This window comes from Trachinotus anak, unplaced genomic scaffold (assembly GCF_046630095.1).
Source record: "Trachinotus anak isolate AG129_WGS33_773 ecotype Australia unplaced genomic scaffold, CSIRO_AGI_Tana_v1 ptg000032l, whole genome shotgun sequence".
Taxonomy (NCBI): Eukaryota; Metazoa; Chordata; class Actinopteri; order Carangiformes; family Carangidae; genus Trachinotus; species Trachinotus anak.
Window position 1 is genome coordinate 20771019 of NW_027273883.1, and position 24872 is coordinate 20795890.

Genomic DNA, 24872 nt, shown 5'->3' on the forward strand with positions numbered 1-24872 from the left:
GGGCAAGTTGTTTTAATTAAGACTTTATTTCAATATAATACTCAATGCAACAATTTACATTTTACAATACTTACTTCTCTTGTACCCATCATAATTCCTATAAATGTACAAACTGTACATTCATTTTATTTCAAAGGGGCAGATGGTGGTGTGTAGTGTGAGCCTTTATGCAGGCATTCACATAAATCGTACAGCTTTTGACCTGTTTCCATGTTGGATTTGTTCAAATGACACTACCTTCTCTTCAGTGAAGAGCTAAAGATCGATGCCAGAAAAGGTTAAACTGAAGTTATTAGCGCTCATATCCTGTTCATTTAGGCCACATGCAGGACACAGATTCAGTGATAGCTACAGGTATTCACAGGTTAAGTCTTTGTAATATGCAGTGAAAGATATCATTTACGAGAACATGATTTTTGTTGTTATTGCACTCTTAGCGTTAAGATCTGTGGATCATCTGCAACATGTCTGACATAAACATCTACATAAAGAAGACACTGACTTATATTTACAAAATAAAGAAAAATACTGATTTGAATATGAGCATCATAGTCCCCAGTCCATTTTTAATGTTCTTAAGACAGATATATGAATAATTATTCATGATAAAGTCAGGCTGCTGCGTATAAAAACTCACGGCATGTATCACACAAATAAAATGAATTACAAAATGTACTATGCAGAAAGTTTGATGTGTTCTGTAATGTTTCAAAATAAAACTGATAAGTGACAATTACTCATCCATTACTGCCATCATGCATCCGCTTCTGTGTTGCACAATGTAAAAGTACTAACTGTGCTGAGGTTGCACAAGATCTTTACTGATCATTATTACAAATCATTGATGCATTCACTGAGGCAGGAAGTCTAGGTCCGAAGAAAGTGTCTCATGTAGAACAAGATAAAATCTCTAGTTAAAGAATTTAAGTCTCTTATTTAATGAATCCTTGCAATTAGATCTGAAACATTGAAGATGAACCTGAGCCTTTACAGGTCTTGCCTCAGTTTACCTCATATATCATACTGGTTATTTCTAACTTCACTTCCAGTAACAACAAAAAAAAAAAAGAGAAGTCCTTCCAGAAAATAATTTCATTATATATTACAAAACTGGCATCTTGAATCCAGTATGATTCTGACATTTCATTTTTGGCCTTTTATCAAAATTTAAATTTATAATAATAATGTCAGTCAACCTCAATAACTCTTTGTTAATGGGTTTAAAAACTGCTGTCTCATTTAGAGCTCTGTCTGTGTGTCTGTGTACATGCAGGATACAGTCCAGACCATAAGCATTTGGACAGTTGCATATTTTTGTTCTTCAGGCTCTGTTCTTCAGTACATTCAATCTGAAATAATGGATACTACAATAAAGAAACAACTTTCACCTTTAATTTGAGTATGTTTGTATCAATGTGGAAAAAACAGTGCTGGAGATATAGCCCTTTAAACACATAATGCCCAAAATTTAGGGGTTCAAAAGTATTGGACCGATACACGTAAGGTCAAACAAACACATCGTGTTCAATCCTTAGACATCAGAAGATGCCGGTGATGTTCTCCCTCCAGCTCTTGCTTGCTGTGGAGTCTCTTAGTTATTAGTCTGGTCTTCACCAAGTGGAATGAAGCGCAGTCTGACTGAGATCAGGTGACTGACTTGGCCAGTCTATGTCGACCTCTGCATTCATCCAGCTGTGAAATCATCAATAAATGTCAGTGTGCTGGCTCCATTGGCAGCCGTACACACCAATGCCACTGACAGATGAGGTGGCGGCTTTAGGTCATGAGCTGTTCCTTTTTTCTGCACAATGTCCTCTTTCCATCACTTAGACAGAGGTTTATTTTTGTTTTATCAGTCCAAAAAGCTTTGTTCAGAACTTCAACCATTTATTTTTGTGTGTTTTTGTGAGCTGCAGCCTGGCCCTCCGGTTTTTGTTTGCATCTTGTGGTGAGTCCTCTGTGGTTATGATCACAAAGTTTCCTCTTGATCGTCGACAAGGAAACATCTTACATCCTGGAGAGCAGGCTCGACGTGCCACACGGTCATTGAGGGGTTTTTCCTTCACCATGCAAATGAACCAACTACCTACAATGTCTCTGATAGATTTTTGCTTTTGTCTTCTCATTATCACTGACATGGTCACCTCTTCACTCCTCATATTGGCAGACAACACCACCTTTAGTAGCTAAGTGTCCAATTACTTCTGAACCCTTGCAGTTTGGGCGTTAAATGTTAAAAGGGCTACATCTCCCACTCAGTTCTTTTATATTGAGGTAAACCTTTTTCAAATTAGAGCTGAGGCTTGGTAACATCTATTATTTTATTTCAAATTGAATCTGCTGAAGCAAAGAGTCTGAAGAATAAAAATAATGTGTTACTGGGCAAATACTTGTGGTCTGGACTGGAAAACCTTTTAGGGAAGAAGAGGAATCTCGAACCGTGACACGAGGGAAACATCACAGCCGTCCATCACTTGTTGTAACACTCCCCACTGACATGTACAGGACCTCTCCGTATTGTCACCCAAGTGCAGAAAAAGTAGAAACATGTTTGCGATAATCTCATGTCCGTGCCATTTTGTGAACCCCTGGTGAGTTGTGATAGTTCTAGAGGAGAGAGATGAGAACAGAAGTTACTCAACACATCTGTAAAGTGTGTAACTAACTGTAAATTAGACATGTACTGTTAATGTTTTACCTCCAGTCTGGAAATATTCATGTTACTTTAATGTAATGCCTCTGACCTCTTTGTGCATTTGATGGTGAAACAACACTTTATTGAGACATTTTGTTTCCATCTCTTAGCCATCACGTGCTTTGTGTGTGTGGGTGTCAGGAAATACTAATTTGGCCTCTACTGATCTTGTTTGTCTGTCGGTTTTCCATGCCAGATGCTCTGACAGTTATTGGCGGTCAACACATTCAGTAGCAGAGGCACTATTATCTGTATAGTGTGCGGCTCCTGCCCTTTCCTGTCATCCTGCCTGGTGGTTGGGCAGAGGTTGTCTGTGCCAACTGGTATCACCTGGGCCCAGTGTTCCCAGTCTATAAAACCTCTGGCTGCTGCTGGCAGTCTCTCTCTCCTGTTTCTCTCTCTCCTGTTCAGTCAGGATGTTTTAGTTCTTTGTTAGTTCCTTTCTTTTATTTTGTTTTCATGCACTTAAAACATTAGCACACACTCCTCACCCGCACGCAGAACCGAGTCTACTGACAGTCAAACTCCATGGATTATTGTGTTTTGTGTTGTGTATTTACTAGGGCTGTCAAACGATTATTTTTTTCTTAATTGCGATTAACTATTGAATTTCAACGGTTAATCACATGTTTTATCACATGATTAAAATTCTATTATTTTGCATTTCAGAACTGTTTTTTCTTGCTTGACAACACATAACCTTCAGTCTGTCTGAACTAGAAGCTAACGTTAGCATGTCTGACGTGTAATTATGAAGATGTCTGATCCGTAGATGAGCTCTGGGTAAGTTATATTTTTATTTTCCAACTCATTCAATCTTCTCCAATGACGATTCAGGCATTGGACTGAAACACTTTAGGTCTCCTGACACACCCCTTATGCAGACTGGAACCGTCCCCCTCTTGCTCCCACAAACATGATTTGCCATGAAGTATCTTGCTCTGCCATGTAAAATCTTTGTAGGAAGTGTCTGTGGCAGCTTGACGACAAGTAAGGGTGCATCAAAGGGTCAAAATAGCAGCAGCCAAAGATTGTAGAACGCAGCGCTCTATAATCTTTGGTAACAGCAGCAGTGACGGTGTAAAATAAAGAATCTTTGGCAGCACGTGATTAACACGATTAAAAAAAAAAAATCTCATTAATCTCATCACGATTAACGCGTTAATGCTGACAGCCCTAGTATTTATATATCCTCAATTTGTTAAATAAACAATTTCAGTTCAGCTGCTGAAAATGAAAATGTCATGGCCTTACAAGCCACAGTAACAACAATGACAACACAATAAACTACAAAGAGCCCACTCTCTCACCCTCATGGCAGTAGATATCCAGGGCAGAAAGCGGGACACTCTGGTGTAGACCCCAGGTTTCTTTGGCATGGCACAGCCTGTTCCCCAGCTCACCACCCCCAGCAGACGATACCGACTGGTCTTAGACAGACAGTCCTCTGCCACAAAAGGACCGCCGCTGTCTCCCTGAATCCACACAGTTTACACACACATTATAGGTGCCAATTTTAGACAAGCATAAACAGAAATTCAGGCAAGTAGGAAAGTAATAACATATCAATGGGATCATATCAGAGAATACAGTTCCCTGATTAGAAACCAAAACACATGAACATGCCAGCATTTCTGCAGCTGAATACATAACCAGAGGCTCCCTCTGACCTGGCAGGCATCAGTGCCTCCCTTCTCATAACCAGCACAGAACATGCTGGTGGTGATCTGATTGTCGTAGTAATCAGGAGCGTTACAGACAGCGTCACTGATGATGGGGACGTTTGCTTCCTGGAGAACATCTGCAAGATGACCTGCGAGTGAAAAATATCGAAGCAGGTAAAAACAATAATACTGCAGGGGGTTTATATATCAATGTGTATCAGCTTCTGACTTTTCAACTACTGCAACAGTCAGACGGTTTTCACCTTTGCATGTATCTATCTAGATGGACGTGTAAACTGGAAATAACTACAAAATAACTACAAAAAAGCAAGATTTCAATTGCAAAACTGAAGAAATGTAAATAATGTCATCAAACTAATACATTTCAACAATGTATTACAGCACAGCTGTGAAGCTGTAGGCTCACCGTAATATCCAACATTTCCCCAGCCTGTTACTGTTCCCATCTGTCCGTCTATCAGTCTCTGACCATATGCTGGCAGGCAAATAGGCTGGATGTATTCTACACACAAACATATGTATTAAGATAAAAGCAAACACACGTACACAATAACAATGCACCATCAAACCCTTACACAATCATCCAAACATCACTTAGGAACCACTACAACGTGTGTCAGGACAGGGAGACGAGAAGTGGTGAAATAAAATAAAATAAATAAATAGAATGTCCTTGATTGGTGGAACAAACAAACACACATTCACTATGCTAACAATGAAGATAAATGGGTTCCAGCCTATAATGTCGTTGTAATGAGTCACTGTGAACAAACTGAAATTGTAGATTAGGTTTTAGTCTAATTTTTATGTTAGTGTTTATTGTCATCTATACACAGAGTAAAAACAGTACTTTAACTGGTTAATGATGAATTATTAATCAATTAGGCATTAAAACATGTGAGTGAAAAGCGTAACTTCATCCTCCACAGCACATTTTTTTTCCTCTGATTCTAGCAACAACACTGACACAAAAGAAGAGTCGGATATTCATCCCTTTTGGTATTGTGAGGAAGTAGTGTTGTTTTGGATTAAAGTTGAAAAATGAATTTCTGTTTATAATTTTAAAATTTTTATAGCTGCTTTAACCATATTGTTTGGTGATTTAAAGGATGATGTAGAAGGAAAAGACCTGAACAATAAAGCATATATTTAGCACATATTTAGAGCTACAAAGAGACAAACATTAAATGTGGAATATTTGAAAATGTCTTTGAAGCACCAGTGGGTTCTTGAAAAGGATGTTACTAGAAATAAGAGTTTAATTTTTGAACAGGGGTGGGATGTTTTGATGCTGGAGTTAAAAAGTTTAAGGTCGATTTAAGGTAGATAAAAATCAATTAAAGGGATGTAAATTTTTTATCTCTTTATTTATTTTTGTCTGCAAATCGAATAAATTTAGGAATGTACACATATATGGATATGAATATGCACTGGTGTATCTCTATGGGCAAAGCATAAGTACCTGTGTTTAGATATGTGTTGTTTGTGTGTTTGCAAGTTGAAGTATGTGTCTGGATATGTACTTTTTGGTGCAATAAGACACTTAAATTACAACAGGAAGCTTTCTTCTCCCTTTTCCTTTATTTTAATTTATTTTAATTTATTTATTTGTCTTATTTGTTTTTTCTTTCCTAATTTGTGATAATAACTACTGTTTTTCTAATTTTGTATGTACCCCTTTGACCTTTGTGTAATTAAAAAAAAAAACACTCAAACAGCGCACTGTACAGACAGCCGTGTATCCTTTTCTTTATTCATTTTCATCCCAGTGAACTCGGTGCTGTGGTTGTAATTCTGAACGCCAAACACTAGATGTCAGAGACATCTTACTGAAACGTTGCCTCTGGAGGTCTTACTGTGAGCAACTCATACAGCATAAAAAGGACACAGCCATGACATGATGGTGTAAATCTCACTTGTATTTCTCATCATCTTTTCTCTTACTTCAACAGATTAGAGTGAGATCGCTGTAGCCTTACCGTAGCCCTCTTATCACTGAAGTGTGGATCTTTAATTAAAGGAGTCCAGGAAGGTAAGAAAGTGTCAGAAAAAAAAGAAACTGGTGGTTAAATCCTGGCTCAGTGCTGATTAGACTATGTTGGATAAAACAGCAATTGTCCTGCTGACAAGAAACCTAAAAGAGGCTCATTACTATAATGAACGCCTCTTTATGTCTCTCTGGTGGTCTCCATTTTTCCTACCTCTAATCATTGTCATCATGCAAAAAATGTTCAGGTGTGTGCAGATGAGTCTGTTTCTTATTTGATGAGGATGTGTGGATGCCTTTTGGTGTCCTACCATTGAAAGTGAGCGGTTGGGTGAGGGCCAAAACTGCGATGTCCCTGCTGTTGTCATCAATGTTGGCATCTACAAAGGGCAGGTAGCTGCTGTGATAAACGATGGTCTTCACCTCCGCCACGTTGGCGTTGACTGGTTTATTGTAAATGGAGCCCAGCAGCACACGCCAGCGGTTCACAAAGCGGTACCGTCTAGCACGGAAAGAGTGACAGAGAAGCAGACGTGCTTATACCAGAACAATCGGATTAAGTTAAAATGATTCTCCATGTGTCCAACTGGTACACTACATACTGGCACACACAAAAAATATAAACATAGTTATATCAAAAACACCAGCATGCATTTTGATATTCACACATGAAGCCAAATTTACATAAACCCATTAAGTAATTTAATTTGTCCTTTCTTTCATTTCTATATTAAATCAAGCTCTGTCACTTACTCAGGGAAGCAGTGAGCTGCAGAGACAATCCAGCGGTTTGAGATGATGGATCCTCCGCACTGATGAACTCCATCGTACTGTAAGCTGACCTGCCAAGGCCAGCTGCCCTGCCTGGCATCCACACCACCAACGATTCGGTCTGCTGCAAAACTGCGCCTGCCGCAGTCTACCGAGGAGAGAGAGGAGAGAGAGATGGAGAGGAGGGTAAGTTTACTCCCTGGGTAAAGTGTAGGTGAAAGAATTAAACATAGGTAGACAAGAGAAACAGAGCAAAGTCAGAGTTTGCAAGATTTTAAAAGGGTGAATGAAAGAGTAAGAAAATCTGAGCAATAAAAATCTAAATAAATAAATGTGACATATACAGGCTGTGAAGAGATAAAAAATCAAAATAAGTATGGGGCAGGATTAGAAGCCCAGCATGTGGAAAAGATGGGAGGTGGCTGTAAGAGATCACAGTATAAAGTGTGCCGGTGTGTCAGACAGAACAAGTGCAGATCTGAGCTCACATCTTACCTTGGCACAGCAGTGTGAGAACCTCGCTGCTCTCACAGTCACTGAAACAAAGACAGACAGAGTTAGTCACAGAAAACTCCGTTCAGCTTCTCTCCATGTCAACTGAGTAGACAGCTGAATGAAATGACAGGAAGAGAGGACAGTGTAGCACAAGGTCAGACTGCTGGACCAAACAGACAGGTGTTGGTTACCATGGGAACAACGAGTCTTTAATTTTCTTGCCGTAGCTGAGCTCTTCCTGTCTGACACAGAAGAACTCTCCGCCATCTCCACTGGCCTCTGGCACAGATGTGACTGAGTAATTCAGCACACTGAAACACACACACACACACACACACACACACACACACACACACACACACAACACATTAGTCCTGCATAACACTACTCTCACACTGAGCGACACTGTGATACAATTGCAACAATATCTCACCTGACAAAGCCCACTTCTTCACAGCTGATGCTAGCAAGCAGTTCATTGGCTGAGGATGAACACACCTGACGCCACCTTCTCTGGGCGGAGTCAAAGACTCGGAGACGTTGGTCGGCAGAATTTACCTGAACTGCAGGGGATGATATGGGTTTACTGTTAACACAAGCACTGAAAAATACCTCACACTCCTGTTTGCCTTTCACCTATATTTATTTTTTATTTTTTAACTGTGAATTGTGATTTTTTTTACCAGTCCAGAGACAGTTATCTGTTTATACCCTGCTCCTGTTGAGCAACATGCGACCTGGAGTTTAATCAGACCACAAATGTGACTGTCTGTCACTTGTTTGTCCATTAAACCTCTGAGGTGAGCCTGTTCTTCTGGCAGTGCAGCTTCTTTACTTTCATCTACTCAAGAACCTTGTTTATAAAAATTAGTTTTAAATGTGTTATAATATTTTTAAAAAACAGCTGCAGCCAGACATGAATCCTATAGAAAGAGAAAGGCCTCTGTGGCCCAGACTCATTGAACAGCCTGTCAGCACTGCAGAGACATTCATTCCCTTCAAAAAAGTTTTGAGTGAGCCTCGCTCACTCAAAGTCAGGGGTGGGAGCTCACGGCTGTCAATCACCACATTAAATTACATTTACTCATTCGGTAGACGCTTTTATCCAAAACGATTTACAAATGAGGGACATCACTAAGCTTCAGTGCAGCAGGAGACCTTGGTGTAAGTACTAAGTTTTACATCTATTCAATAAGTGCAGGAATCAGGTAAAGAAGTGAACACAAAGTGCATAGTAAGTGCTGCTTGGGCATGTCAGGGTGTTAGAGGAGGTGCTCCTGGAAGAGATGAGTCTTGAAGATAGAGCGGGATGTCCCTACGTTAGATACGTGAACCTGCTTCTAGTCTACTACTTCTCTCACACCAAGGCTTTACACTAGTATTAGCCTCTACGGCTGACTCACAGTATAGCTCAGGTTTCCTGCATTAGCTGGAACAGCAAGGATGCAGGTGAAGGGCTGGGTGGAGCAGGGAGACAGAGGGGTGGATGTGGAGTGGTTTGCTTTCAAGCTTCATTCTAGCACTGATTGCTTGATTTTAGGACCTTACATATTGTCTTGCAGAACCAGCTGCAGAGAACAAGACCACACTGAGGTTCCAGGGATACTGGATGCTTATTATACCTAAACTTAAAATCTGGTTCCTGACCATGTATTGGAAATCTATGAATTTGAAACCATCAGGGTGTCCTCTCATACTCACCATCATACAGTCCTGTGTCTTCCTCCATTGTGCAATACGTAACTACAGAGGGGTAGTAAACACATCAAGCATGTGTGAATTCAGTAGGCACCATGAAATATGAAAAACAACGTATTATGGTCATCAAATGTTTGAGAAAAATGTGTCTCTGTGTGTGTATGAGCATGCGGTCTAACCTACGGCCCAAACGGCTGCTCCAATGGCTCCCAAGGTCATCACCGTCACACACACCCCAATCAACCGGCAGGGGGTCAACACACAGGTAAGAGAGATTCCCCTGCTCCCTGCAGACACACATACACACACACACACACACACATATACATGAGTGTACATGGACTAATTTGACAGTATGTATACACCAAGACACACACACATGAATGTGTACATGCCAGGGCACGTATACAGCAGCACTCTAGTTGTTAACATTACATATTATACCAACAAACACGGGTGGCTGAAGAGAAGAGTCAGGTGATGAAATTAAAAGAGTAAATATCATAAAAGTGAACTCAAGTTAACTGTGTTGTTGCTGACATTTTTGAATGCATGTAGATATTTGACAAAATAATACACTGCAAAAGTTCAGACTGCTGATATGCGATTAGGCTCTTTTTTGGACTCAACCACCGCATAACAAACATCAGCAAAGTGACCAGTTTTGGCTCAGTGTCCCAGCGTGAAGGGGCATACAGCACATTTTCCTGGCACAGACTGAAAAGTACAAATGACACCGATTAGATCAATAGTCTAAAGTCCTGCATTTCTCCACAAAGCAAGAACAAACTCTTAAACTAGGATATAGTGCCATGTCTGTCCCGCGTGCACATGCAGTATGTGTGCGCACATGCATGCTTTGTTCTCAGTGTGTCCGATCTCTGCCCTGTTATCCCCTGCTCTGAGCAGAGTTGGTCAACTTGACCCACAGCTTAGAGTTAATACACATTTTTTATTGCAGACATGTAATGGGATGAAAAACACAGGTGCAACCATTAACATCAATAAATCCAGTCAGGTGTGTCAGTGTCAGAGTCCTGGCATTATGCACGCTGGTTCACTGTCCTGACTAACTTGATAATAATGGTACAGAGCTATAACTAGTCTTATAGTTCTGTTGTTCCCTGTCCACTGATATTTCATTATCCTGTCTCACTTTGATTCCTCTCTTCAGTAAGACATCTAAATGTGGAGGAGATTTAATATTACTGAAATGTTAGCCTGCCAGCCAAGTCCTCTATCACTAAACACGGCTCAGCTCATTTCACTTCCCGTCACCAAACATTTTACACAAACACATGATTATCATCATCATCAAGAGGTTACATCTCTTGACACAGACAAGAGAACACAAAGCTGTAAACCTTCACTACAGGTAATGTCACATCATGTTACCTGTTCATTTAATGAGAGAGGGTCTTTGCCGTAGCCCATTTCTATGACTATAATATATTATATATATTCTATCCTATAATCTTAACATTGCCAACCGCAACAATACATGAATAAAAACAGCCCCCACATTGATGAATCTTTCCCTTTAAAGGCCCTGCACACCTGCACAGGTGTCTCAGTTATCATAACTGATTAGACTCGGCTCAGGTGGAGCTCTGCTGAAACTTATATGATGTCACCAAAGTCCAAACACTAGCAAGAATGATAACGGTATGAGTTGTCCCACCCTGATGGTGCTGTCAAAGCAAACCAGGCAAAATTTACTCACATGGTGCAGACAAAAGCAAAGAAGGAACAGGAAAAAGCATGGGTTGAGTTGTACGCATAACCTGCAGGAGCTAGCACGGCTAGCCGGCTAACAACAGCAGGCCACAAAAGACTCCTGCAGTTATAAAACAAGAATGTAAACCACCATTAGTTCCTGAATGAGAGGTCAAACCCACCCTCGTGTTTTAACCCACTGGACATTGGAGAGCCAGAAGAAAATAAGACGGGTCAGTTCATCTCAATATCTTTCACACAGACATGAAGAAGGAGTAAATTCTGTTCTAACAGGTGCAACAAAACTAATGGGAGAATGTGTCGTTTTCACAGCAGACATTTTGATTTATACGAGCAAGAAAAGCACAGGTGTTGCTAATAACATTAAAGATGGGTTTGTTATATTCAAGTGTCCCAATAAGTCAAGACAGTGTCAGTGAGCAAAACCTGAAACTGAAACTGAAGTGGCTAACTGGAATTCAGACATCATTTATTTTATGATTTACACCTGTGCTTTTCCTGCTGTGACGTGTCAGAACGTCTCCAGTGAAAAACAGCTATGTAGGAGATTTAAATCAAGACAAGTCATTGAGGTATTTACAGCCTGTGTCAGCAGTTATTTGTTCTAGAAAAGCAAGAAATTTATAGAAGAGATACTGTAAGAATGAGTGCTCACTATCAAATCAGAGAGAGCGTGCCACATGCCTAGTTTCCTTCCTGCCTTTGTCTCTCTCCAACATTTTCCGTCCTCTCTCAAATTTCTAACTTTCTCTTTTTCTCTGATCTGTTTTAGTTTTGTCTTGATCTGTGGGACTAAACAACACAAAGACTGACATGGTTCCAGTATTGTACTGAACCAGTGACACCACCTGGTCCCACAGCTGCCGAATGTCTACATTGTTATCAAGAAACGTGATAGCTGTGTAGTCCTGCTACTCCAGTGACCTCAACCTACTTCTCTTAAGTCTCGCGTCACAGCACAACCTTTCCCTGCCCAACTCTACCTGCCCCTTGCCTGGAATTCTTCAGAAACCCCCACCTTTCATTTCCTTCCTCTCTGCCCATCTCTCTCCCCTCTCTGTGCCTCACGTCCGTTCATCCTGCCCCTCCATACCTGTCCTCTCTCACCCTCCAAACCTCTAGTCAGCATGATAATGGCAGTATTGTCCATTGTATTGAAAATCTGTGATTAACAATGGCGACCCAGAGAGATGAGGAAAGTTCAAGAAAAAGATTTGAACATCGTAAATATCTGATCAATGTCAGACATCAGAGGGATATATTATCAGAGGGACACCCCAGGCTTGTGCTCACTCTTTTACATTTCCAGGAAATACCCCAAAGTTTCCACCACACACCTCAGTTTGTACGTCCCACCCGACCACCCCTTGCTCTCAAACTCCTTCCTCTTTCTTTCCCTCTCTCTTACCCTCACACAGCACGACAGAACAAGAACTCTATTGTGTCCACATCTACCTGAGACCACCCTCTCCTGTGTGTTTGTGTGTCTGTATGTGTGAGTTATGAGGCAGGATTCCTCTGAAACTACTGTGGTATAGTGGATAGTAAAAGTTGGTAGACAACTGTGAGTACAATTCATATTTTGTCATATATGTAATGCAAATAAAGTAGAACTTTTTGCATTATGTTTATGAATTTCAAAACAGAGATATCCACAGAAAGACAGAGTTGCGAAGGTGGATAAAGTTTAAAGTGTAGTTAATTCTGAAAACAGATATAATTTCGGCTACAATAAAAAAGAACTGACATGTACTTATCATTAAAGCACTGACCCAGAGTGAGTCTTGTATTTTGTTGTAAATGTTGCAGAACATTAGTAGCATTTATTTTATCTGCGTTATGTAACACAGTTCTACTAATTATGGTTGAAATTGTCCCACTATTGTAACATTTTTGTCTGAGTCACACAAAGAGCTCCTGTTCATTTACAATCTATTCATAATATAAATTTGATAGCCTGATCAAAGCCCATGATCTACAGTACAAACAAAAGTTTCTAGAGTCATTACTGTTAATAATTCTCCAAGCCTATAAACAGCAAACTGAAGTTTAAATCATGCAAAACAAAAAGATGAAGAAAAGTGTTACAGTGCATGAACATCATAAATATTACACAATTCAGTCAACTTTTAGGGATGCTCCACAATGTTACTGGGTAATTTGTTGCCATGGTTTGTTGCCATGGTAAATAAAGCTGGCATGAGAGGCAAGAATGAATCATCGCTTTCTGTTTGTGACCATCCACAGACACAAACTCTACATACGTTTTATTTGGGTTATTTCAATCCTCATCCATGAGTCATGTGACCAGCCAGATGCAGCAGAGCGGAAAAGGTTGAATGAGTCATTTCTCTTTCTGTGGGATGTTGGGATACCCCTAGCTTTGCATACGATACGCCCACTTCACTGTGGGTCAAAAGAAGCAGCTGTGTTCCAGATGAGATATGGGGCTGTCCACGCCCTCCCCAAACCACAATTGAGAAAAAAAAAACATGAAAATGTATGGACAACAGCAATGTCACTGCTTTTAGATAGAAGTCTATTTCTAGGTAGGAGACTATTTCCATGTAGAAAACCTGGAACCCCCCCTTTTTTAGAGTATTAGTCGTACGCTGTTGATGACGGATCTGACGAAGCAGTTTCAACTTAAGGGCTGCTTGCTAAGTTTTTCCAGCCTTTCCAGCTGTATCACACAGTTTTCATCGGTGGATAGAGTTTGTTCAGGGACAGATGTTTTGACAGTTGCTGTTATGACTGCTTCTATAGCACAAAGTAGTTGTTGTGTGTGTTGACATAAAGTTACACAAGAGTTCATTCTTGACTTTGAAATCCCACACTACACCTAACTTTTTTATATGGGGGGTTATGTTGATTAGGTCTCCTGACTAACTCCACAACTCACTGCATAGTCAGCATCCGCTGTGTTATCCTTTATCCTCTTAAAGACACTAACATTTACACTTTGGGAAACAGAAACAACCAAGCTTGTATGTGTCTAGGTGTGGTTAGAGTGGGATGAAGCAAAAGTAGACCCCACATACAGAGGACACAGCAGAAACCATGACTCATACTTGCAGTGGTTCTCATGGCGGAAAAGTAAAAATAAACACAATCATACTGTCCAGTAAATAGTTGCCTGATTAGAAAAATGTTATTTGTGCATGGGTGTATATTTGTGTTTCTGTACTTGTTCAGACATGCATGGTGTATAAGCCTGTCACAATAAGATAAATACAGCTTGCCTCTGAAAATGATGTCCCACCTAATCTACACACACAAAAAAAATAAGCCACACCATATGTGCCACTCCTCGACTAGACTGTGTTTTTCTGGTAATTACACACACACACCAAAGACACAGTCTGATTCATTGCATCTGGGTGGACTCGCTTCAGTCAGGCCACAGAAGCTGTGAAAACCAAACGTGTAGTTGGCCACGTTCAGACACAGAAAGTAAGCTACAGCACAGCAGAGACACGAGGACCAAGAAGACCTGTTCATGAGACAGAAAATGTGGACATGATATCAGCTTTCAACTACGGACTTCACTCAATGAGAAACTGCTGGCTTCACTGTACTGGCAGTCCATTTGGCATTGCAATGTCAGGTGGGTTCTTTTACTATTGTCTAGCAGGGTCATAGGGTCAAAATATGTAAGGTGTGAGTTTACAGTATTGTCTCTTCAACCTTTTAATGTTTGACTTATTATATCAGTCCAACATGTAGACAGAGGCTTTCAAGACAAGACAAGAAAACCTAAGTGGTCAAGATATCTCAGCACGTGCCACCAACAGTTCATACTGAACAAATGCTTTCTAGCAACAGTAAATTACAGCAGGTAATCTTATCTTTCCCTCCATAAACTCATTAGGAGCCATATAGCTGCAAAACACTTGGCCAACACTTCAACATCACTACACTGCATTACAGCTGATGCCAAGTCACAGGAGGACAGATGTGTCTGGTTTCATTTTAATGCTGGATTTCTCTGACACTGATGGGAGTTTGCTGGCAATAATTAAAAGAGCTTCACTTTTTTTTTTCAAACTAGCAGTGACATGGGTGCAGTGACTGTCAGGTGAGTGTGTTGTTATTGTTGCAATTACTATGTTTTGCAGTCAAGTGTATTTGGTTTATATTGTTTGGTGTAAAGGGGTGTAGTTATTTCTGGCCCTAGTTGTCGACATCACATCTCTCTTTGATTAGGACTTTATCTCACTAGATGAAAAGAAAATATTACAACCAATCTAAGTAAATGTTTTCGAAGCTGAAAGATAAACCTCAAAAATAAATCAGGGGAACATCAGAAAGACAGCCAGCCAGCTCTGAACAAATCTGTTAATGGTTAACTGTCAAGTGGACTAACGTCTGGTCCCAAATAACACCGAGCAGGCAGCGTGAGCTGTAGCATGACCAGCACAGCATTTTAATCCATGCATGTGTGTGTGTGTGTGTGTGTGTGTGTGTGTGTGTGCAGGAGTAGGGAGGAGCTGGAGGGAACAAGAACAACAATGCATGTAAAATGCACACTCACCCATCTTCCCCTCTGTTACAACCTTCTCAGCATACATCTGTGTACAATGGGAAGCAGGGGGCGACAGTAGATGATGATCTATCTCCTTGCTTCCTTCCTTCCTTTTCTCCTTGACTCCTAAGGGCAGGTGGTGTAAGCCCTCAACAGTCACTTTAGCCTTTGATAACGGAGAGATACAGAGGGAGAAAAATAAGATACAATTTTAATACAAGATATTATATAAAGTGAAAGGACAGCTACTTTCATTGTCTACTAGAAGTATCATATTGCACAATAATACTAATCTTCACTTTTAATATGAGACAATGATATATCTTATATATTTAATTAATAAAGACCTAAAGAGCAAGACCCACCCAGTCCAGCGCCCACCCCTCCCAAGTGCCAGGTCTGCTAACAAGTTCTCACTGTGTAACTTCTTATGTCGGAGTTTAAAAACTGTTTATGAAAATACAAAAATATCAGTTAAATAGAACATGAACACTTTGTAAATTCGCATGTAAACAAGTTTCTCCTGCAGGTATCTGGATGTTTTGGTTAATTAACCATCAACAAAGGTTAAACCACTGACAGGACTCACTGCCCTGCAAAACAGCAGGACATGAAGTCACATGAGACCTCTACAGCAGGGAGTCGAGGTGTATTATGAACTCACAGTTCGTCATTTTAGTCAAAGGCTTTGTCTCCTTGCCCATCAATACTAATTAGAAGGTCTAATATTTAAAAACTCACTTCACTCCAGTATTATACCCATTAGGGCTCATTTAAACTCAAGAGGTCCTGGGACAGAGATGATGAAAAGGCTGCTCATGGAATAAAAATGAAAACCACTTCATTTCATCACGAAATGTAAGTTTCAAAATCTACTCGCAGTTTTCAGCAGCACGGCCTACAGCCTGCTTACAGTCAGATAATTACACCAACAACAGGCCAGTAGCTAATCCTGTCTTTTCAGAGTTAGCATCACACTACAAACTCCTGAACTGTACGTTTGTAACGTTTCCTCCCCGAGAGGGACTCACCTGTCCTGTCCCGCGGCAGGTGGAGCCGTGGCCTCCGCTTCCAGTCAACAAAATGTTTGCTGCTTTTTTTTTTTTTTTTGTAATCCGCTTTAATTTCTCTTTCTTACTTGAAAAGGCAAGAAAACCTGTGTCTGACGGACAGGCGTCAATGCCGTCAACACGCCAACAGAGGTAAATCCAAGCTTTCAGTAAATCCTTTTTTTTTTTTTTTTTTGCTCCCCTCACAGGTTAGTGACCCCACAGACAGAAGAAGAAGAAGAGTTTCCAGTGACAGCTCGAACTGTTTCTATCAACCAAAGCCACCTGCGCCCGCTTCTAATAGAAAAGAGAGAAACATTTGGAAGAGGTGAGACAAAGTGAGCGTGTGAAAGTCTCTCCGGAGCTTGTCGCTGTCCGTGAGTCCGTGTGGAGGAGCTGAGGGGCTGAGGGCGGCCAGCGCGCGGACCGGAGGGGCGAGAGTGACGTCACCTCACGTTTCTTATTGGACGAACGGGGCAGGGGAGCCCTCAGCACATCTGCACAGCACATCTGCACAGGTGACCCCACTGCCACAATACCGCACAACCTCTCCCAATAACAACCCACACACGCATTTAAGTTCCCTTTACACGACATGAAAGCCGCCGCAGTTCCTGGCTGACGGGGAGAGCAAACGGGAAGTTGGAAGGTCTGACCTTTCAGTGTTTCTTCTTCAAAGAGAGAGGCGCACAGATCACTGGCTTAACTACAGAGCAGAGGAGGGCAGACGAGGCAGCAGAGGGACAGGAAACACTGAGGAGAGAAGGTGAAGGCCAGGGGTCCCCCGCCAAACCAACCACCAAAACCACCACAGCTTACAGAGCAGAAGATGGGTGGACCAGTGGCTCAGAGCTGCTGGCTGCTCCTCACACTCTCTCTGAAAGGTAAGATTATATATAGGACCACTATATATAAGTGGGGAGGGGCAGGAGGGGAAGAGAGGGAAAGGATGGAGGGGTGTTCTGTATGTTCTGAGGGGAGGGGAGGGATGGGTACGGGCGTTCTGTGTATTTACTATTTAATGTATGTGTGTTTACTATATTTTCAATGTTTTGAAACTAATAAAAAGTTGATTACAAAAAAAAAGATTATATATAGAACCACCACCACAATTCATGATGGCATTCACCTTTAGCATTGAGAAGATCAGCTGACACAACATCTGTCTGTAGTTTCCAAACTGATTGACAAAAATTAAGTGTTGAGCTCGAAACTTAATTCTTGGAGGGGCACTAGCGCTGGATAAAAGAATCATGAAGCTCATATGTTGCTACAGCTGCTGGGAAGATTATTTCATCTACACATCATGTAGATACTGCAGTCATTCATATCTTGACACTTTCTGAGTCAACAAGTCGGCAACTTCTAGAGCTATAGGCATACTGAATAACTATCCTTGATGATGATGAACATTTAAATATTTGTTTTACACAGAACAATTCTTATTTCTTTTCAATTATATCAGATAAAAAAAAATAATAACAATGCCCAAAATAAGCCATAATGTCTGGAAAATAAAATGGATACAAATTGTATACTACTATAGCTGTAGGGTACTCTCTTTGATCTCTCTTACTATGATCTTGTTTGCTATTGTTTTTACTCTCTCTGTTACTTTAACACTGAAAATAATGTAGGGAACAGATACATCAACATCATCATGTTTTGAAATTATGGTTGTGATTAATATTGAAGATTTATTTTTTTCATAGATTACTCTGTTACATCACAACACAGCTAACTCTTTAGACGTTTTTCCCATGAATTTAAACGGTGATAATGTGGAAACATGTTAATTATAACATGAATCCTCTGACCTTCAGGTGTTCTTGCTGGCGATTGGTCAGTTCATCTCCCCTCCAGTCCCATCTGCGCTGTGATTGGTTCTTCGGTGGTTCTCCCTTGTTCCTATGACTACCCCCAAAGTTCTAATGAAACCAGCGGAGAGGGGCAGCTCTCCACTCAGGTAATTCGATAAAGAAGCCATTGTTCGCCGGTGCAGTGTATCCTGCAGTGTGTCGACTCTTCAAGGGCTGACATCTGTAATCAGAATGAATGGATACCGGCAGATATATGGGTTTATGAAGGTGAATCGAAATAAACTATTATTCTAATCTTGCAATTGAAGTTTGAGTCTAGAGTCAAATTAAAACAAACATAGAATTTACTGTTTTAGGTCATTTATCCATTGACTAGCAGCTCTCTTTGTAACAATTGTTCTCTGTTAGGGTGGAGGAGGTGAAGAAGGACAACGGTACAAAGTTTTGTCTGAGATGTGGTGTCTTGAAGACAGTCGCTGTATCACCCCACGGTATTGTTCAAGACACACAGATGCACACACAAAACAAGACCTGCTATGGATTTTCACAAAGTCACAGCACAGAGTTCAGACAAAAGCACTAATTATCTACATCTATCTGTCTGTCTGTGTCAGGTATGTGTTCCACAGTGCTGGTATTTTCCCAGATCCGTCCTACCAGAACAGGGTGCAGTACCTGGGACAACCAGGAACAAAGAACTGTTCTCTGAAGATTTCTGATCTGAGACAGTCAGACAGTGGAAGCTACGTGTTTTACCTCATCACCAGCCATCCAACCCAGAAGATGCCAGAGCAGAGAGGCATACAGCTACTGGTGGCAGGTGGGAATATATTTAATCGTCAGCAGCTGAAGTATCACCATCACTGTCACCAATCAGTGTTCATCATTCATAGAGTTGTAAAGTGCTTGGTAAATATAAATGTAAAGCAACATTTAAAATGGAAAAATCAGGTACATGGGAGAAATAGATGCAAATAAAATATGCCTTAAATACTAAAAAGTAGTACCAAATTGTACAGCTACTAAAAGTACTGTGCAATAGCACTGGGCTATAGTTCAACATGACGTTGCTGTTAAGCTTTAATAGTTGTAACTGACCTCACCCAAAAGTAATGTTTTGTGTGGTTAAGAACCAAATGATTTCAGTTTATACATTTTAACATCAACATTACACTGGTAGCCTGTGAAATAAAACCAAAGTGATTCAAAGTGATACTGAAAAAGGTGATGCAGACGAGTCTTTAAAGGTCTTATTGGTCAGAATTTAATCAATTAGTGTTTTTATATTCAGAGTCTTTACTGATCTGAGTTGCACCAATAATAGAGAATCCTTTGACCTTTTAAATTTTATATCTGTATGCTTAACAATGCATCAGCCGTGCATCAGTTTTTTCCCATTGTTCACAATCATTTCAAAGTTTTAAAGAACTAAGGATGTTTGTGCTTTGCAGATAATAAGTGTTGATGTTTTGCACCAACAAGTAACCACTTCCTCTGTGCAACCATTAGTTTGACATGTTGTGCTATTTATGAAAAGTAGAACTGAAACTGACAACTGTCTGGATATAAATCTTGTATTATCTTAGTGTGACATGATAATCTGTCATAATGTCAAAGTTCAGTTTCTTTGACCCGACCAAATTCTACGCTGGTGTTTTGTACACAAATCACTGTCAGAGCCAAACATTTAGGGACAAACTTTAACTTTGCTGAACTTAGAAAAAAGGGATGTGGAGCAGCAGATTTAAGGTATTAAAACCCGCTGACAAACAGTTCCATTTTGTGTGTGCCTGTGTGTAGGGCGGAGTAGTTCATGCTGGGAAGTGTTGGTGTTGTTTCACCAAAATATATATTCTTAGGAAATTATTGAGAAACGTCTGTGTGAGGTCATATTCTTGTTATTCTCTGGTTGCTCTCTTACCATGTTGTGTCATTTTTGTGATTCACAAACCCCCATTAAGTACTGTTAGTGTGTGGGGCTGACGAAACAAACAAAAACAGTAAAACCCAGTAGAACAGAAATTAATTATCTGGATATTTATATTAAAAATGATTAAAACCAACATCTTTGAGTGTTAATGTTAAATGAATGGAGATATGTGAAGCCAGAATGTACTATTTTAAGGTCAACTGGTTCCCTTGTTATCATTTTATCAAGGGTTAAGTGCTTTTCTGAGAACATGGAGAGCCATGTTCATTTTCCCCATACAATTTTATAACAATACCTTAGCCACAGTGGGTTTTTAAATGGTGGATATCAATATCTTTACAACAGCACGTCTTAAATTTGATCATTTTGAGACAAGAATTACACAGAAATTAGTAAATATACAACCATTTTTCCCATCAGAACTAAATTCTTGTTAGGTAGAGAAAAAAAAAAACTTAGATACAACACAACAAAAAATTTACTTTTGAATTAAAATAAACATGGAAAAACAATTTCTAATGTTCTGTGCAGTTGTTGGTTTAAGCCAGCATATTATTGAATTTAGGGAAACCATCCTGCAGAAAGAAAAGGATGCCAACATTTCTAGCCAAGCAATCTGCATATAACAAACAAAGTTACAGTTTCAAACAAAGTTATTGACTATTTTGAATTTTGTCTACTTGAACATATACAATAGGCCTAATCTAAGGTCATATGTTTTCTCCAGACTCTTCCAGTGCAGTCACTGCGTCAGTGAGTCCCTCCAGCGGCATCACTGAGGGTGTGGCTGTACGTCTGGCCTGCTGCAGCCCGTCAGCCACTCCACAGGCCCGTTTCAGATGGTTCAAGAGCAGCAGCGCAGCGCCAAGACATAACGGACAGGTGTGGAACATCAGCGAAGTTACTTCTGACGACTCTGACAGCTACTACTGTCAGATACAGACTGGAGATAAAGCGCAGAACTCAACAATACTGAACATTGATGTGGAGTGTAAGTAAAGTTTAATCATGTTTTAAATTCAAGACATTTAAATATAAATGAATGACAAATTATGTAATATTTACAATTTGGTATGCCATGCTGGATACAAATCCACAGTTTTCAAGACATAGAAAAATATGCAAGATCACAACTATACTCTAACATATATCTCCCCCTCTGCTTACAGCCATCCACTTCTTCATTCATTCACCTTCAGTTTATTAATGCATTTGTTTGGTCTTACAATCAACTCCTAAAATTAAAAAGACAGAAAACAAAGTGAAAATTGGAAAAGTTCATTTCTGTGGACAGAGTTTTCATTCTCAAGAGTTTCTTCAGTTTCATCTTGGCTTGATGAAGAACCTCCCCCATAGATCATAGATTGATAATTGGGTTAAAACTCAAAAGTTTGACCAGTAAATGTAATGAGAGAATCTGATATAACTTGTGTAACTGACCTTTGACCTCCCCTCTGTTTAGACTCTCCTCGAAATACAACTGTCTCAGTCTCTCCTGCTGGAAAGCTACAAAAGGCGCTTCCTGCGACTCTGACCTGCAACAGTGATGCTAACCCACCTGTCCACACATACACCTGGTATCAGGGTGAAGCATGTCTCTCTACAACAGACAGAAGCTTCCATCAAGCAAGACAATCCCCGGCTACACCCACAGGAAGAGGCTCGACCCTCAGCAGCACCAACATCACGGCTGAGGAAGATGAGCTGCACTGCTGTGTAGCACGCAACAGACATGGATCACAGACTTACACTGTTACACTCAAAGACTCCACAGGTCAGTTAATCAAGAGGCTGTGAGTTTTAAGCTACAACCATGTTTGCTCCTCCGTCCTGCAGTAACTATTTCAAGAGCGACATCTGGCCAAATCAATAACGATTCTTAGGGGCTGGACATACTGCGCAGTAGACAGCCACCTTTGATGTAGTCTTCTGTTACAAATGAATCTGAGTGAAACCTTTTAAATACTAAAACAAAGGTGATTTATTCATGAGGCGACCCGGTGGCTCAATGGTTAAGGTGCATACTACATAACTGCAACGTCTTGTGTTTGACTCCTGATTGGATCCTGCATGTCAGACTTGCCTGTCTCGCCATGTTTCCTTAACAGTTCTTTGTCCAGGTTCTGTCCATTAACATGCACATATAAAACACTGCCTGAGACAGTTTGACCGACAGGAACAGTCTTTACTTTTCTGTCTCCTGCAGCAAACGAGTCTACAGGAAGCAGAGTGGTGCTTATCGGAGTTACCGTTGGTGTCCTTCTGCTTATTATAGCCATAGTTGCCTTTCTTATAACAAGGTAAGTTCTTTGCTGGAGTATTATCATATTCATTAATCTGTTGTTTTACTTCTTCGATCTATCAGCATTTCATCTTCAGGAATCCTCAGAGGTAGAGTCATTTGATTGGGGGAAAATATAAGTAAAATAATTTGTTTTTTTTAAATGAGTACAATTGTCAGTGCTTCTATACTTTTAATAAGCATCCCTAATAACAAAAGACCTCATATTTACAGAAAGTGTGTTGTTAAAAAGATCCAGTTCATGACACACTACCAAATAATATCACCAAATCACTTTGGTGTCTGGATTTAGGTTACGTACATCAATAAACTATTTATAGTATTTCAAGTAGATCAAGATTCTCAGTGTCATTTGTCTCTTCTCTCAGGAAACAGAAGTCATCCGGTCAACAGTCGTATGTTCTCACTTCAACAGCTGCCACAGAACCTTAAGGACTCAGCGAGACCGGGACTGATTCTGTGCAGCAGCCTGCAACCACCAAAACTATAAGACAATATTTATTACATAACAGTAACTTTAGATTAATACAATTTTACCCTCAGACCCTCACACTGTACATTTACCTTGACATGCAATACAATACCCCCATAACACAAACAGACACCTGCATCACATGCTGTAGCACATTTTAGCACAGTTTTACCACAAGGGCTATGTGTGTGTGTGGGTGTGTGTGTGTGTATATGTGTGTGTGTGTGTGTGTGCGTGCGTGCGTGCGTGCGTGCGTGCGTGCGTGCGTGTGTGGGTGTGGGTGTGGGTGTGGGTGTGGATAGACTGATTTTTTTTTGTGTGTGGTGTTGTTGATCATAATATGATATAAAGTAACAGGTGTGAATTTGAATACTGCCGTCATGGTTCATTCACATCTGAAGACCACAGGTGACATCTGGTCTAATTGTTATTATTTTCTATATTTTAACAACATAACAAGTACTGTATGAGAAGTGTCCAGGAACAGAAAACACTGCAGCGGCTGTTATTAAAAGTGTGCTATTGCTTACAATGAGCATGACAAAGATGATGGAAAATGCAGTCATAATGACCCAATTAAAAGCTGTCGACAGCTCAGACTCTGTGCTTCTGAGTAAACTCTTCAGTGCGATAAGGCACCAACAGATCCTGACCAGAGCCTGTGGAGAAGTGGAGGAGGGTGAAAACCAGGAGGACAGTGACTCCGACACCACTGCACATACAAAATGTACTGGGATATCAACTCTTCATCTCATTCGTCTATTTTAGCCACATATAAAGAGAAAATAGCTGAGTCGAGTGCATGCATCTTCTATTTTTAAAATACTAATGAAGTTAAGTGTTTAATTTCCCGAATATTTTAAAGGGACAGTTTCATGTATGTGCGCATCAGTTAAAGAGCTTTTCTCTAGTTGTATTTACTGTGCATTTTAAACATTTGTCTGATGTTTTTAATGAGAACAGGTTATTAGTGCTGCACGCAGTTACTGCATTGCCACTACCTCCATCACACACACAAAGCTTCTAATTGTAAAACAGTTGTAAGCTGCATTTAACGTCATGTATTCAGCGTGAGGAGTGATACCAAGTTTTACAAACGGATTAAATGGAAACACTTTTTGTACTTTTTATTTTCACTGAACTGTTTAAAAGAAAACTTGCCTTGAAAATAAAGCAGCTTATAGCATAGCAAAACACGTTTAAAATCATTCTGTAAAAAAATAGAAAACTATGTTGAGTATGAGCATGTTGATAATCAAGACTATATTTCTAATAAAATATAATTATATAGATATGTTATGGATATACAGTATATAGATTATATATATATAGATATTACAGCAGCTAACATTCATGCATTCATGCAAGTTTTAAATGCCAGTTCTTCTGCATGCAGCAGGTGTGAAATTCAGTAGTTCATTGAATAGCAATCACTGAGTCGACCATAAAGACCAAGAATCTGCTGCATCTGTCTGAGTGGGGCACCTGATGATCAGTTAGCTGAGTCAACCAAAAATCAAAAATGTAAATGTCAAAAAAATTAAAACTTAACCAGCCTCAACCTCAGCCTTAGAAAAGATAAGACTAAGACTGATTATGCGAATAATACAAGTAAGTTGATAGACTGAAAGTAACAAGACATTAACCGGAACATAATGTATGTATGTATCTGAAACTGAAGGGGGCAGCATATGGACACAGTCCGC

At 40.1% G+C, this 24872-nt stretch overlaps 2 protein-coding genes across 4 annotated transcripts; one reads left to right on the forward strand and one right to left on the reverse strand.

Annotated features, from left to right (window-relative positions):
- Nucleotides 1-7: 7 nt before the first annotated feature.
- Nucleotides 8-17016, reverse strand: hpn (hepsin). Its single transcript, XM_071468925.1, has 13 exons — nt 16625-17016; nt 15603-15759; nt 9511-9618; nt 9335-9376; nt 8067-8196; nt 7825-7944; nt 7634-7674; nt 7121-7286; nt 6679-6869; nt 4787-4882; nt 4366-4508; nt 4006-4170; nt 8-2607 (listed from the first exon to the last, which is right to left on the reverse strand). Exons 2-13 carry the CDS (start codon nt 15637-15639, stop codon nt 2563-2565), a joined length of 1284 nt encoding a protein of 427 aa, XP_071325026.1. The 5' UTR covers nt 15640-15759; nt 16625-17016; the 3' UTR covers nt 8-2562.
- Nucleotides 17017-17025: 9 nt separating this feature from the next.
- LOC139612848 (B-cell receptor CD22) lies at nt 17026-23763 on the forward strand. Of its 3 annotated transcripts, XM_071468928.1 has the most exons (9): nt 17026-17160; nt 17322-17526; nt 18466-18608; nt 18871-18953; nt 19077-19282; nt 21120-21383; nt 21855-22166; nt 22599-22692; nt 23063-23763. In XM_071468928.1, exons 2-9 carry the CDS (start codon nt 17472-17474, stop codon nt 23124-23126), a joined length of 1221 nt encoding a protein of 406 aa, XP_071325029.1. In that variant the 5' UTR covers nt 17026-17160; nt 17322-17471; the 3' UTR covers nt 23127-23763. The 3 variants fall into 3 exon arrangements, with proteins under 3 accessions (XP_071325029.1, XP_071325028.1, XP_071325030.1); XM_071468927.1 differs by lacking the exon at nt 17026-17160 and having other exon boundaries at nt 17192-17526; XM_071468929.1 differs by lacking the exons at nt 17026-17160; nt 17322-17526 and having other exon boundaries at nt 18607-18729.
- Nucleotides 23764-24872: the final 1109 nt, after the last annotated feature.